Source organism: Octodon degus, unplaced genomic scaffold (assembly GCF_000260255.1).
Source record: "Octodon degus isolate 3935 unplaced genomic scaffold, OctDeg1.0 scaffold00114, whole genome shotgun sequence".
In the NCBI taxonomy this organism is placed as follows: Eukaryota; Metazoa; Chordata; class Mammalia; order Rodentia; family Octodontidae; genus Octodon; species Octodon degus.
In genome coordinates, this window is record NW_004524690.1 from 5,014,245 (window position 1) to 5,028,065 (window position 13,821).

General features: G+C 39.8%; 1 protein-coding gene across 5 annotated transcripts in view; it reads left to right on the forward strand.

Annotated features, from left to right (window-relative positions):
- Positions 1-12,082, forward strand: part of Stox2 (storkhead box 2) — a 315,854-nt gene extending 303,772 nt beyond the window's left edge. For 2 of the 5 annotated variants that reach the window (XM_023699632.1, XM_023699635.1), the window contains exons 3-4: positions 4,340-6,605; positions 11,478-12,074. In XM_023699632.1, the coding sequence (XP_023555400.1) occupies positions 4,340-6,605; positions 11,478-11,673 (2,462 nt within the window). In that variant the 3' untranslated portion in view covers positions 11,674-12,074. Of the gene's footprint in view, positions 1-4,339; positions 6,610-6,769; positions 6,822-11,477 lie in introns of those variants that run through there. The other 3 variants (XM_023699633.1, XM_004639772.2, XM_023699634.1) reach the window with 3 other exon arrangements.
- Positions 12,083-13,821: the final 1,739 nt, after the last annotated feature.

Genomic DNA, 13,821 nt, shown 5'->3' on the forward strand with positions numbered 1-13,821 from the left:
AGCAGTGCCTGATTTGGCAAGCACAGGAACCTGGATATGATCCCCAGCACCACATGCTGCACCAGCCCCACCCCTGGGCATGCTGAACTGGCCACAGAGACCTGGTGTGGTGGTGTTCACCTGTAATTCCAGTGCTGGGGAGGCTAAGACAGGAGGATCACTAGGAGTCTGAGCTGCATGGTGAGACCCTGCACCAAATACACTAAAAAAAAAGAGCACATGATGACCATGAATATGCAAATATCCATTACTTCTTCAGGTCAGCCCCACAGTTTTCTGGTAGAGCTCAGGATTTTGTCTATCATTGAAAGTATGAGTCATTATTCCAGGGCTTAATAATAAAATAATAACCATAAATATCAGCAATTTCCAGTTAAGTCTTTGAAAACTCAAGATAAAAGTATGGGGAGAAAAGAATGCTTATGGGTTCTTTCTTTCAGAATAAACATTATTTGAGTGATAGCCACTCACTTTTGAGTGAAAATCCAAGATTTTTTTAAAAGGCATAGATCAAATCTCGTGGAAGTTCTTATCCTTTCATTTGAGATCAACCAAAGGCACTGGCCTTAGTGGTGAGTAAGGTAATGGCACTGTAGTCATAATTCTGTACAGTTTGATGTGTTTAAAGTTATTCATGGCAAGTCTACAGTCAGCAAATTATATCATACACTGTAAGTGTTGCCTTAAAGTCATGGCTTTGAGTTAAGCCTCAGCTTTTCTTTGGGGCAACCATGCAAATTATGTGATCCTAAATTCTTATAAATGTATCTTTAGGATATGGTCGGTTTTACACCTGGGTTTGTGAATCTTAATTGCTATGCTAACACCTACATGATCCATGGACTACAATGTGGGAAGTGAGTCTTCCTCTCTGGGGTCTTTATCTACATGAATGGTGTCTTCTCTTAGTCACCAGGAGGCCTGATTGTTAGTGGGATGTCAGAGGTCCTTAAAGTTGCTTATCTTATGTGTAAGCATTTTTTTTGTTTGTTTAATATTGGTACCTAAGCATGGCATATGTACAGCTTGGTTTAGATCGCTACTAAATCAAAATACTTGGATATTTCTATATTATACAGAAAGCACCTCAAAGCTAGAGAAAATTTTGTTATACCGGCCTTAAAATTATTTGCACAAGAATGCATTTATCAACAGTAAGCATTACACTTAAGAAAATTAGGCAACTCAAAAGTTAAATAATTACATTAAGGAGTTCATCAAGCATGAGCAACCTTACTTGTTCTGCCTTGCTCACTAATGTGCTTTCTAAAGTTGGTAACACAAGTGGACACCTTTGTGTATGTCAGTAACACAAGTATATGTCATGTCATATTCATGGAGCTTCTATCCTTGAGAATTTAGGCTATTTCTAATTCCTTGATAGTCTCCTTTTGTAGTTTTGGAAGGGCTGGGGGAACCTAAACTTTTCTGCTCACCCAGCTCTCCTGGTTTGCTAGGAGATTCTCAACATTCTCTGAAGGTGGATTTGCATGGCTTCTTAGCTGTATGGGTTACTGTTTTCTCCTTGCTAGACGAAGTACCCAATACCCAATATTAAGGAAGAAAAGGTTTATTTAGCTCATAGTTTATGGTGTTTGTAATCCATAATCAGCTGGCTCCAAGGCAGGGTGGCATGGCACAAGAGCAATAGTTCAAGGTGGTAGACAACAAAAACAGGGCGAATGAGCCTCTTTTCCTCCCTTATATTGGATTCAGGCTCTCCACTGAAGGGTAGGTCCTTTGCACCCACGCTGTCTCCCTGCCCTCCTCTTGCACCCGCTCAGGATATTTACAAAGAGAGGACCCTGCCCCCTGCTGACTCACTTAGTCAAGTACCTAGCCTTCTCAATGTATCAGCCATTACATCCCCCAAAGTTGACACTAATAGTGTTTAATGACCACTCACTTTATGTCAGGTATTGTTCACTTGCATTGAACTCTTTTAAACTCTTTTTTTAAAATTTTTATTTATTTGAGAGAGAGAGAGAGAGAGAGAGAGAGAGAGAGGTGTGTGTGTGTGTGTGTGTGTGTGGCCAGCTCAGCCCACCAGGAGGCGGGGCTGGCTGGCATGTGGTGCTGGGGGATTGAACCGCGGTCCCTGATGCCTTGCCAAGCTTGTTCCAAGTAGGTGCTTTAGACCACTGAGCCATCTCTCCAGCCCCTCTTTTAAACTCTTAATAACGTTATGAGGCTAGGTACCATCTTTACCCACATTTTCATATCAACAAGCAGAGGTTTAGAGAAACTGAGTTACCGCTTCATTTCTTTGTTAGGGCTGCTGTTCCAAAGTGCAGATAACTTAACAGAAATTTATCATCTTACAGTTCTGAAGACCAGAAGGCCCAACCCAAAATGTCAAGAAAGTTTGGTTGATCCCTTCTGATGACTGTAAGGAAAGAGTTAGTTCTAGCCTCTCTGTCAACATCTCTGTATGTAAATTAACATTAATCATACTGGATTAGGACCCACCTAAGAATCTCATTTTACTTGGCTACAGCTATAAAGATCTGATTTCTGAATCAGGTAATCTCAGGAGGGGATACTGAAGAGTTTGGATTTCAGCATATGAATGTGGGAGAGTGGTGCTAGTCAGTTTCTCATTACTGTAGCAAATACCTGAGATAATCAACTATAAAGAGAAAGAATTTATTTTGGCTCCCAGTTTTAGGGCTTTGAGCCCCTGTGTTCAATTGGCTGCATTCCTTTTGAGCCTGTGGCAAGATAGCACAACATGGTTAGAGCACATAGTGGAGCAATAACACACACCTTAAGTCAGAAAGCAAAAGAGAGAGAAGGCTGAGATCATAGTCTCCTCCAAGGTACACTCCTAGTGACCTAGAAAACCTCTACTTGCACAAGTTTCAACACCTCTCTGAAGGGTCAAGATGGGAACCAACCCTTTAATTCATAGATGTGTGGGAGGTGTCCCAAACCAAATTATAATGGGAGTGGGAGCGTAGGAGAATGAGTGACTCTACCAATAGCGCTAGCCAGCAGGGGTGAACCCCGGCTTTCTACCTGGCAACTGGCCTCCAAATCTTGGGCTTTCACATTCCACATCAGACTGCTTTCTTCAGTTTGGGTTGATCCATGTGAAATCACCTTTTTGTGGCTCAGTCATGGCTGAACACTGGAAGTATTTGTGATTTGACCTGACATCAATTTCCAAATTTGTCATTCAGATCAATTTTATTGAGTATAAAGAATGTAAAATACCCAATAAATAAAGTGTATGGGCTGTAACCTAGAAAATTTATACTCTCTTAAGAATATACTCTTAGTTCTGTTTTTTCAGGTAGAGAAGACATAAAAATGCACACAAAACCTTTTGAAAATAGTATTAGTCATTGCACAAAGAAATATGTGTCATTTTTTCCTCAGTGTTTCTATTCTAGCAAATATAGGAGTTATGGACATAACACCAATAATTATGAACAGAGTATCTTTTCTTTTATGGATGTGCTTATTAGAACTTGCTCATTACAAACTAGCAAAACCACTTCTATCTGCTAGACTTACACCAAAATGGAGAATGATCTTTCCTGATTTTAATTGGTACAATAGTGAGTTTCAAACTTGAAGGTGATGATGATTTCAGAACTAGAAGGCACATCATAGGCAATGGTCAAGCCTACTTGCCCTTTTATATACATTAATTTATAAACTTAGGTAATTACCATTAAAAAAACCCCAAGCATTTAGAAGAGTTCTAATGTGGTAGCTTCACATTAGAATTGTTTGCAATTGAAGATGCTTTTTTTTTTTTTAAAGATGCCTTTTTTTAACCATGGTTTCTTAATTGCTCTTGTTAAAAAGACTTTCCTCTAAATTTCTATCCTATTTTCATTTTCTTTTTTGATACCAGGGATTGAACTCACAACCTTGCTCTTTCCAGGCAGGCACTTAAGCATTAAGCTATCTCCCCAGCACTCATTTTCATTTTTATCTTACTTAAAAATGATCTTCACAATTTAGGTTAGTGTAACAACAGTAGCAGTCTAACTCCACCAACTTCCATATCTTCCTTTCAAACTATTTTTTATACAGTACTGGAAATTTGAACCCAGGCCTTCATAAGTGCTAGGCAAGATCTCTATCCTTGCGCTATTGCCCCAGCCCAATTTCAGTTTTTATACTTTTTCATTCTATAGGCAATCATATTTATAGAAGTTATAAGAGAAAACTAGGATTCACACTCAATAAATACCTTGGTGTGGACACTGAGTTTGTATCATGAGGTAGACTTTGGAGCTTGGCAGTATTAATAGGATTCTAAACATCAGGAATCAACAGCATGTTCCCACTAAGTTCTCATAAGTATGTTTCTTTTTGATTTTAGGTGTTCCAACCCCAAGTCAAGAAATCTTGCGGCACACGCTGAACACGCTGGTACGGGAAAGGAAAATCTATCCAACTCCTGATGGCTATTTCATCGTGACCCCACAGACATATTTCATAACTCCTTCCCTCATAAGAACTAGCAGTAAATGGTACCATTTGGATGAGAGGATACCTGACAGGCCTCAGTGTACCTCTCCACAACCTGGAACCATAACACCCTCTGCCTCAGGCTGTGTCAGGGAACGGACATTGCCCAGAAACCACTGCGACTCTTGCCACTGCTGCCGAGAAGACGTGCACAGCATGCATGCATCGACTCTGCAGAGGAAACCCGCCAAGGACTGCAAAGACCCTTACTGCCCTCCTTCACTATGCCAGGTGCCACCCACTGAAAAGAGCAAAAGTACTGTAAATTTTTCTTATAAGACAGAAACTCTCTCAAAACCTAAAGATAGTGAAAAGCAGTCAAAAAAATTTGGGCTCAAGTTATTCCGGCTAAGTTTTAAGAAAGACAAGACCAAACAATTAGCCAATTTTTCTGCCCAGTTTCCTCCTGAGGAGTGGCCTCTGCGAGATGAGGACACACCAACGACTATCCCTCGGGAAGTAGAGATGGAGATCATTCGACGTATTAACCCCGACTTGACTGTGGAAAATGTCATGAGGCACACGGCGCTGATGAAGAAACTTGAAGAAGAAAAAGCACATAGGAGTAAAGCCGGATCCTCTGCTCACCACAGCGGAAGAAGTAAAAAGAGTAGGACTCATCGCAAGTCCCATGGGAAATCTCGGTCACACAGCAAGACAAGAGTATCTAAAGGAGACCCTTCAGATGCCTCACATCTGGAAATCCCTGGTGAAAGAGAGTATGATTTTTGTGACCCTCTGACCAGGGCACCCAGAGAGGGCTGCTTCATCATTGAACACAAAGGAGATAACTTCATCATGCACAGCAACACAAACGTGATTGAGTCCCACTTTCCTATGACACCAGAATGGGATGTATCTGGTGAATTGGCCAAAAGGAGAACTGAGATGCCTTTTCCAGAACCTTCCAGGGGAAGCTCCCACTCAAAAGTCCACCGAAGTCACAGCCATACCCAGGACCGAAGGTCCAGGAATGAGCGATCCAACAAAGCCAAGGAGCGATCTAGATCAATGGATAACTCCAAGGGCCCCCTGGGTGCTTCTTCTCTCGGCACGCCTGAAGACCTAGCTGAAGGATGTAGCCAAGATGATCAGACCCCTAGCCAGTCCTATATTGATGACAGTACTTTAAGGCCTGCACAGGCTATTGGCCACCCAAGGGCTCACATTTCATCCACAAGCTATAAAGAGGTATGTATTCCAGAAGTAGTCAGTAGTGGCAAAGAACCTTCCAGTGCTTGTAGCCTTTTGGACCCAGGCAAGCCCCCTGAGAGTTTGCCATCCTATGGTGAACTCAACTCTTGCCCAACAAAAGCAGCCACAGATGACTACTTCCAGTGCAACACCTCTAGTGAGACAGTGCTCACGGCGCCATCACCTCTAGGGAAGAATAAGGAGGACCATGACACGCTGACCCTGGTGGAAGGGGTAAAAAAGCTGTCTCCATCTGACAGACAGGTCCCCCATTCTTCCAGGGAGCCTGTTGGGCACAAGGAGGAATCCCCAAAAGGACCAGGCGTGGGCCCTGCCACTTCGGGTGGAGTGGCTGAAGGGATTGCCAATGGACGCCTGGTCCAGCACCATGGCGCTGAGCCCAGCAGCCTGGATAAGAGGAAAGAGATATTCAGCAAAGACACACTGTTCAAACCTCTTCACAGCACCTTGTCTGTAAACAGCTATCACAAATCAAGCCTGTCCCTCCTCAAATCTCACCCGAAGACACCTACTGACACAATGTCCGGCCGATGTGAGAAACTGGAACCTTCCCTGGGGACCTCGGCTGCACAAGCCATGCCCGCCTCCCAGCGTCAGCAAGAGTCAGGCGGGAACCAGGAAGCTTCTTTCGACTATTACAATGTCTCCGATGATGATGACTCTGAGGAAGGGGCGAACAAAAACACGGAGGAGGAGAAAAATAGAGATGATGTAGGCACCATGCAGTGGCTACTCGAGAGGGAGAAGGAAAGAGACTTGCAGAGGAAGTTTGAGAAGAACCTCAACCTCCTTGCCCCAAAAGAGACTGACAGCAGCAGCAACCAGAGAGCCACTCACTCAGCCCGGCTGGACAGCATGGACAGCAGCAGCATCACTGTGGACAGTGGATTCAACTCCCCACGGTAGGGAGAGGTGTCTTTCTGCGCACGCACGCGCGCACACGCATCAGGGCTGGGGGCTTCATGCAAATAACTTGGAAAGCTTCTCGCAGTCTCAGTTTTGTGAATAAGGGTTAAGAGTTGTCTGATTTATATTGTTAACAACCTGTTTCTGACTTCTTTTTCAGGAATTGAAAAAAAAAATGTTTCTGCAGCTGTAGAGATCACCAATCTGGACTGGTGGGTTGGCTCCTTCCCTCAAACTTGCATCAGTATAGACCAAAAAGACTAATATTTCCCAGTGTTTTAAAATTTCTCCTTGTATTGCCACCATGCTGAGAGAGGGGATTTTTTAAGCCCTTCACATTTCAAACTTTTTAAATAGAGTGAACAGTCAGCAGGAGATGGGGGTTGGGCACTTGGAGTGGTACTAGGGCGCAGTTCTCTAGTGACAGTGTAACTGCCAGTTCCGAAGCCTAGAGGAGCTAGGAGCTTGCTACCTTTTTAACCTCTCCTTTGTGTGCCTGCCTCTCTTGCTTGTGTACCTTCCTCCGTCACCCACACCCCTGTCCTCAGGGAAATGGAAACTTGTTCCTCTCTCAGAAAAGCTAGAGGCCTGTGCTTTGTTAGATCCAAACAGGTGCCAGCTTTTCTTTCTCCTCCTGTAGTGCTCATACAGCCAGTTAGATGTCATCATCACAGTTATCTCTTTTCTATAAGTCAGCAGCCAATGGCAATTGAGCTGATAGAATGGCTGATGGGCCCAAAGGACAGACATTGTTCAAGGGTCACATAAACAAATTGTGTCTCTGAAACTTCCTTGTTTCTTCTTAACTCTTCTTAAAGGGCAGTTTGGGTCTTAAACCTTCTTCTAAATTATACTCCAGATTGGTGACTCTGAGATGCAGAAATACTACTGAGAGATTGGTATTCTTAACAGTGATGCCGAAGATCTTAACAACAATAATGATTTTTACAAGTAGGATTATGTGCATTATGTATTTATTTTTAATTATCAATTAAATTTGTTACGATCATTTTATCATATCTTTGGATTATTTGTGGACAGAGCATCCCAAGTCAGAATTGAGACTCATTAATATGTCCCATGTTATGCCTTTATTAGCTCATAAAGGCCTAGTTCTCAATGATGATGACTCTGATGATTACCTGCTCATGGAAACTTTTTTCCATGTTAATGCATTTCCCAGGCATCCCACGTCTCTTTGACTTGTCCCTTGAGGAATTTCTGAGAGACCTCAGGGAGCCACAGAATCCAGTCAAAAAAACCACTGGTCTATTTAATGACCTACCTCTCTAAGAAATTGTTTTGTTAAATAATGTTTTAATCCCAAATCAAGTCTTAATTTGTTTTCCAAATTATTTTCTCTATCCTTTTCCTCTTCTGTACTTTTTCCCTCTTGTCATCCTAGTGGTGGATACCAGATAGCATAATTGAAGGTCTGTAGTCCATGATAAAACTTCAAAGCCATCCTTTATAGAAGATGTGGTTCATTTCCCTATATCTTTATATTCTACTATTCCTTATTATCTAGACTCTATTGCCTAATGCTTTTCAAACAGTTATTTCTAACCTTTCATGTCCCCCTCTTGCTTTCTGGATTTCCCCAGGCAGAAGCTATAAAACTCTAGACAGTGTTACTAAAGAGATGCTAGGACTAGTTAAGTGGACTCTACCTCAAAACCTGCTACATTGAAAGTGTTTATGTATGGATAAATGGAACTATTCATGAAATAGGTGAACCAGTATATCCACAGAATATATTATCTGAAAACTTGGAGTATAGCATATAGAACTTACGACTAGGATTATTTCTTGAAGTAAGTTTATTTTTATTTTTAAGATAATGTACTTAAATGATTTTCATGGGAGAATGTAAATTTTCTTCCAACAGACAAATTTCATGCATTTGCCATATCTGTCCACTGATTCAAGGAAGAGATTTTTTTCTCCAGGAATATGTAAATCACCCATAAATTTTATGCAGTTAGAGAATTTAAAACTACTTACTGATTTTACTGCTGTCATATATAATATCCTTTGGTTAGAAGCTAGATGGAAAACTTTTTTCTCTATACCTTAATAAAGTAAGCTGCCTTTCAGGCTGAGGGTGGAGCTCAGTGGTAGAGTTCTTGTCTTGCATGCACAAGGCCCTGGGTTCGATTTCCAGAGCCACACTCAGAAAGTTAGTTGCCTTGCCAATATTTGAAGTTCTATGAAAGAAAATATTTGACTTGGAGTTTTCAAAATGAGTAGTATTTTAGCTAAATGACCTTACCATACTAGCCCTTCCACTCCTATGAGACTTGGGAATCTTAAGGGGGGTGTTTATTTCTTAAGGGGTGTGTTTGTTTCTAAGATATACAAATATCTTAGAAATAATTTACTAAGCAATTAAGAATCAAACAAAAAAAACGATTGAAACCCAAAGATTACAGTGGTGACCCAGATGTTTTGTTCAACCACATTTCCAAAATTCTTTAGTCCCTTTTGTTCAAAAATAGAGGATACTAAAAAAGTTAGATGCTAAAACTTGAACTATCCTGGAAGAACTCATAAGGAAAATAAAGTCTTGTTATGAGAAATCTGTTACTCCAACACTAAGGCAATAACTGGTTAAACAATACAATATGAAAATCAGAGAACATAGGCTTCCAGCACAGCCTGTATACACTCTGTGGAAGCCTGGGGCCCACTGAAACCATGCGGGCTGAAGGATGAACAACAGAGCTACCTGGTTCATTTCTCCTGCCTATAAAAGCCTGAAACCTTGTTTTTAAAGTTGTATTCCTTTAAGTCTCATTCAGAAAAATTAAATATCTGGAATATTTGTACTGAATTAAATTTCAAGAGTATTTAAAAATCCATCTCCATTAACCTTTCCATCAGCATGTTCAGAACTTTCAATATGTCACAGACTATACTCATTATTACAGCAGAAATGAAATATTCTTTGAAGAAATTGGAATAGTGTGTGAACTTAGCACTATTAATGTACTAGAAATGGTCAAAGCTACTTAAAGTCATTGCACTGCAGCTACAACTCCCAACTTAAGTGATCTGTTGCCATGATATATGTGTATAATACCTGGGACCCTACCTGGAATACAGCATGTATTCAATGAATGTTAAGCCTATTCCTCAAAAGTCAGTTTAAAATTATACCATTTGGACCTTAAACATGCTTTTTCCTATACAGAAGATGTCATTAGTAAGTATTGATTTCCAAGCCAAGCCTCCCTGGCTATGTAAGTATGCTAGATGTGTAACAGGAATAATTTGCATTTTTCTAGCTTTGCATGGGACAACTTCTTTGTTGCTGTATATGTTCTTGTGGTCACTCTGTGAGGAGTACGTTACATGGTAACTCTCCCCATTGCAGATGTGAGGAAGTCAAGTAGTGCTAAAGTTACTGTCATGACTGAGAATGGCACTGAAGAAATATACTGTGAAATCTTGGGGTGGTACATGTCCATTGCTTGTGAGAAAGGGATGCAGAATAGAGGATTCAGACAGAATTTATATTTGTTTAGGATGTCTCCACTACAGTGGAGAATTCATCTGTTGACTAGCTGTAACACCCTTAAATTAGATATGGGGACTAAATGTTTTCTAAAGTTTGAATCTACTCACTGAGGTGGTTATGGAAAATTATTATGGCTTCTTCAGTCTCTGTGGAAGTTAAGTTTCTTGTAGCCGCTTTTGGGGATCTGAAAGAAATTTATTCAGCTCCCCCAGTGGGGTTAGGCAATCTTAGTTCCATTATTGCCCTACATCTTTGAAATGTTAAATGTTTTAAATCTCTTAAAAATAGATTTAAATATTTCTTATTCTTAAAAGTTAGGGGCTGGGAAAATAGCTCAGTGGTTTAAGGACCTGCCTGGGAAGGACAAAGACCCAAATTCAATTTCCCAATATCTCATGCCCAGCTGGCCCTGGAACAGGGCATGGTGGCACACACCTGTAATGCCAGGAATGGGGAGGCTGAGACAGGAGGATCACTATGAGTCCAAGCTGTGTAGCAAGACCTTGTACCAAAAACAAACAAACAAACAAACAAACAAACACTAAAAGTAGAAGAGAAATTGAAATGATAAAAGCTTTTAAATTAGTTCCATTTTATATGAAGTGTTTAAAATGAAAAATAGTTCTGTCAATGAAAGTGAGAAATAAATAGAAAAAAATCTAAGGTCCTTTTTCTTAAAATGCTGTATTTTAATTGACATGTTAAAATTTGAAACAAGCCAGGATGTAGCTCAGTGGCATAAGTAACTGCCTGGCAGGCACAAGGTCCTGAGTTCAATCCCCAGTACAAAAAAAAAAAGTAAATTAAAGTGAAAATAAATTTAAAATAAAATTTGAAACAGAGGTATCAAGTGTTTCAAAAGATTTTGTCATTAATGTGCCAACTTAGCTGGTGGCGTGCTTGGAGTCCACCAAAGTCAGAATGTGCTAATCAAAGACATAAATGGAATCAAGTCAAATTATTCACTTTGTCAAGGAGCAGTTATGCCCACATATTTCCAGCCTGAAATGAAATCATTCCATGGGTGAGTATTCATTTTAAAAATAGTGTAATAGTTATCTACCATATCAAACTTTGAAGTAGTTTCTGTAAATGTGAAAAGAAAGGAGAGCCATTTCCAAGCACATTTGGCAGCGCCGAAACCCTTTATTCATTCACTGTGCTGCTGATTGCAACATGTGTCCACGGAGCTCCTGGAGCCCTGGCTGGAAGAGCATATGCTAATAATCAGTAGAGACGAAGCCACAGAGGAAATCCATTAACTACATCATTTGCTCTTCCTCTGGGGCTCAGTATATAATTATTTATATTCAAAGCAAAACAAAACCAACCCTTTTTACTCTTTTAGTACTCGAGAGAGCCTGGCTTCCAACACATCAAGCATTGTTGAAAGTAACCGTCGTCAGAATCCTGCTTTGAGTCCAGCCCACGGTGGAGCTGGTCCAGCCTTCAACTTCCGTGCAAATACAGATCCCCCGACCAGTGAAGCTGAGAAGCTACAGAAACCATCCAACTGCTTGCAAGCTTCTGTTACTAGCGTGTGATAGTCCTTCTGCCTCAGATCTTCTGTCTCACTCGATACAGCAAAGTTTACGACACTGGGACTGATGTTTACATCTTCAGAAAGACAAGCATCTCAGGCACAGTTTTGGGATCTACTTAAACTGTGCTGCTAAATAGGCTAGGGCAAAAAAAAAGTCTTTATTTCAGAGTATTGCTTTTCACATTTATGGCTCTGTAGCAACTGAATAGCAGTAGGGGTGATATGTATACTTTTGCTTCACTAATTGTATCTGAGCACACATAGGAAAGTCTCGACACTGTAAGTGGAGTATGCATTTTCAATGTCATGCAGTTACCAATTCCATTTTAAAATGCCACAGATACGTGTTGCTCCAGTCTGTGGTTAAATGGGGCCACAGAACTGATCCTTGACACTTTTAAAAATAATAATAATAATAATAATAGAAACCCCAAGCCACCACAAAATGTCAAATTCGAGGGTCCACCTTGAAGGAAATCAATGCCAAACTGACCAGAAGGGACCCAGCCCTTTGTGTGTGAATTGTTTATGCACCAGTCATTTTTCACTGTGAGTTTTTGTGACACTATTTTCCAGGCTCCCATGGAAGTGTGTCAGAAGGGTTGCAATGGAAATACTGGGAGTATTTTCAGATTTTCCCTTTTCAGTGTAACAGATGCTTGTCTTGATTTTTAACCTTCCATAATCACAAACAGGAATATAGGCCTTTGAATCTGAAGTGGACAAAGGAAGGGAATTGCCAGTCTGGCTGGGGCACAACAGTAAGTGATGGAAGAGGTAATGTGGACTTTTAAAAGGTATTAATCAAATATTTAAGGAGGATGATTTCCTCCTTGTGAAACTTATGACCATCTTATCTTACTATAATAGATATAAGAATTAGTTTGTTTAAAAGCAAAATGTTCTTTGTGATACAAATGAAGAGTATGGCCTGAGGATGTTATTCTTTCTAATGGAAGGACATAAATCTATTTTATGTAGTTTTAAATAGAATGCCTAAATTAGGCTATGGAAGATAATTTTTAGTGGTAATAGGAAAGAGCAAATTTAGGGAGAGTTGAACTTCAGGCCTTTTATTCCTGGGAAGATATCTATAAAGAAAAACTTTTAAAGTAATTTTTGATTAGAAATATACATGTGCCCATGTAATAAACAACAGAATGTGCTCATTCTGCTAATGTGGTATAATCATAATTTGTACTCCCCAAAAATCTATTGTAATGACAGTTATGCATACATGAACTATGCCAGAGTAATGTTTACAGATACTTTGTAACCAATTTCAGGAGGCTTTTTTAGGTGGATATATAGTAATTAGCCCAACTTATTTCAAAATGGTTTAACATTTTGCTTTATTTTACAATGTCAAGTTCAATACAAAGAAGGTTCAACAGCAAAGATCCAGATTTCCAACATTTAAGTTCTAGGCTTATAGGAAAGAGACATCCCTATGTTTTACTTTCTGAGGATAGTTGAATACATCTGTAGATGATGGAAAAACAATTTACAAAAGGATTACATCTGATGCAAGGAAATGGTCTGACATAAAGTTGTATTTAGTTTTGAGAAGCATGTGCTGTTTGGAGCTATACATTGTAATATACATGGACATAGAGTTTTGTCACTTCAAATTTTAAAAATTGTCATAAAATTTATATGATACTTTTCCTTCCATATTAGGTTTAATCATTAGCAATCTGTTTAAGGAAGGCAGATAAGTAGTGAGACAAATTCTTAAACCATATGAATACTCTTTCGTGTTTTGTCAGCTACTTGAAAATTGCATTGGGTCCAATTGGGTTCCTCTAGTTTGGTTTGACTTCTTTTGGGGAGCCTATTGTAGTAAAATTCAAGCATGCTTCTTTGTAAATTGCCCCATCATTGAAATGCTTAAGTCAGTCAGTTTTCAATCTCATGCCTTATTCCTCTAAGGCATGTCTCAGTTGTTCAGCAATGCATTATTTCATTGCTTAAATATGCCCAGAAAGAATGAAAATGTAACTAGTAGACCACATTGTCTATTTCCTTGGGGAGCTGTATACCATATGGTTACTAAATTTTTCTGTCTTCATTCAGGTTTTCAAAAACCCTGCTCTCAAATTTTTATCATACTCAGCTAATAAATAATATAACCATTCGTATAAGACAT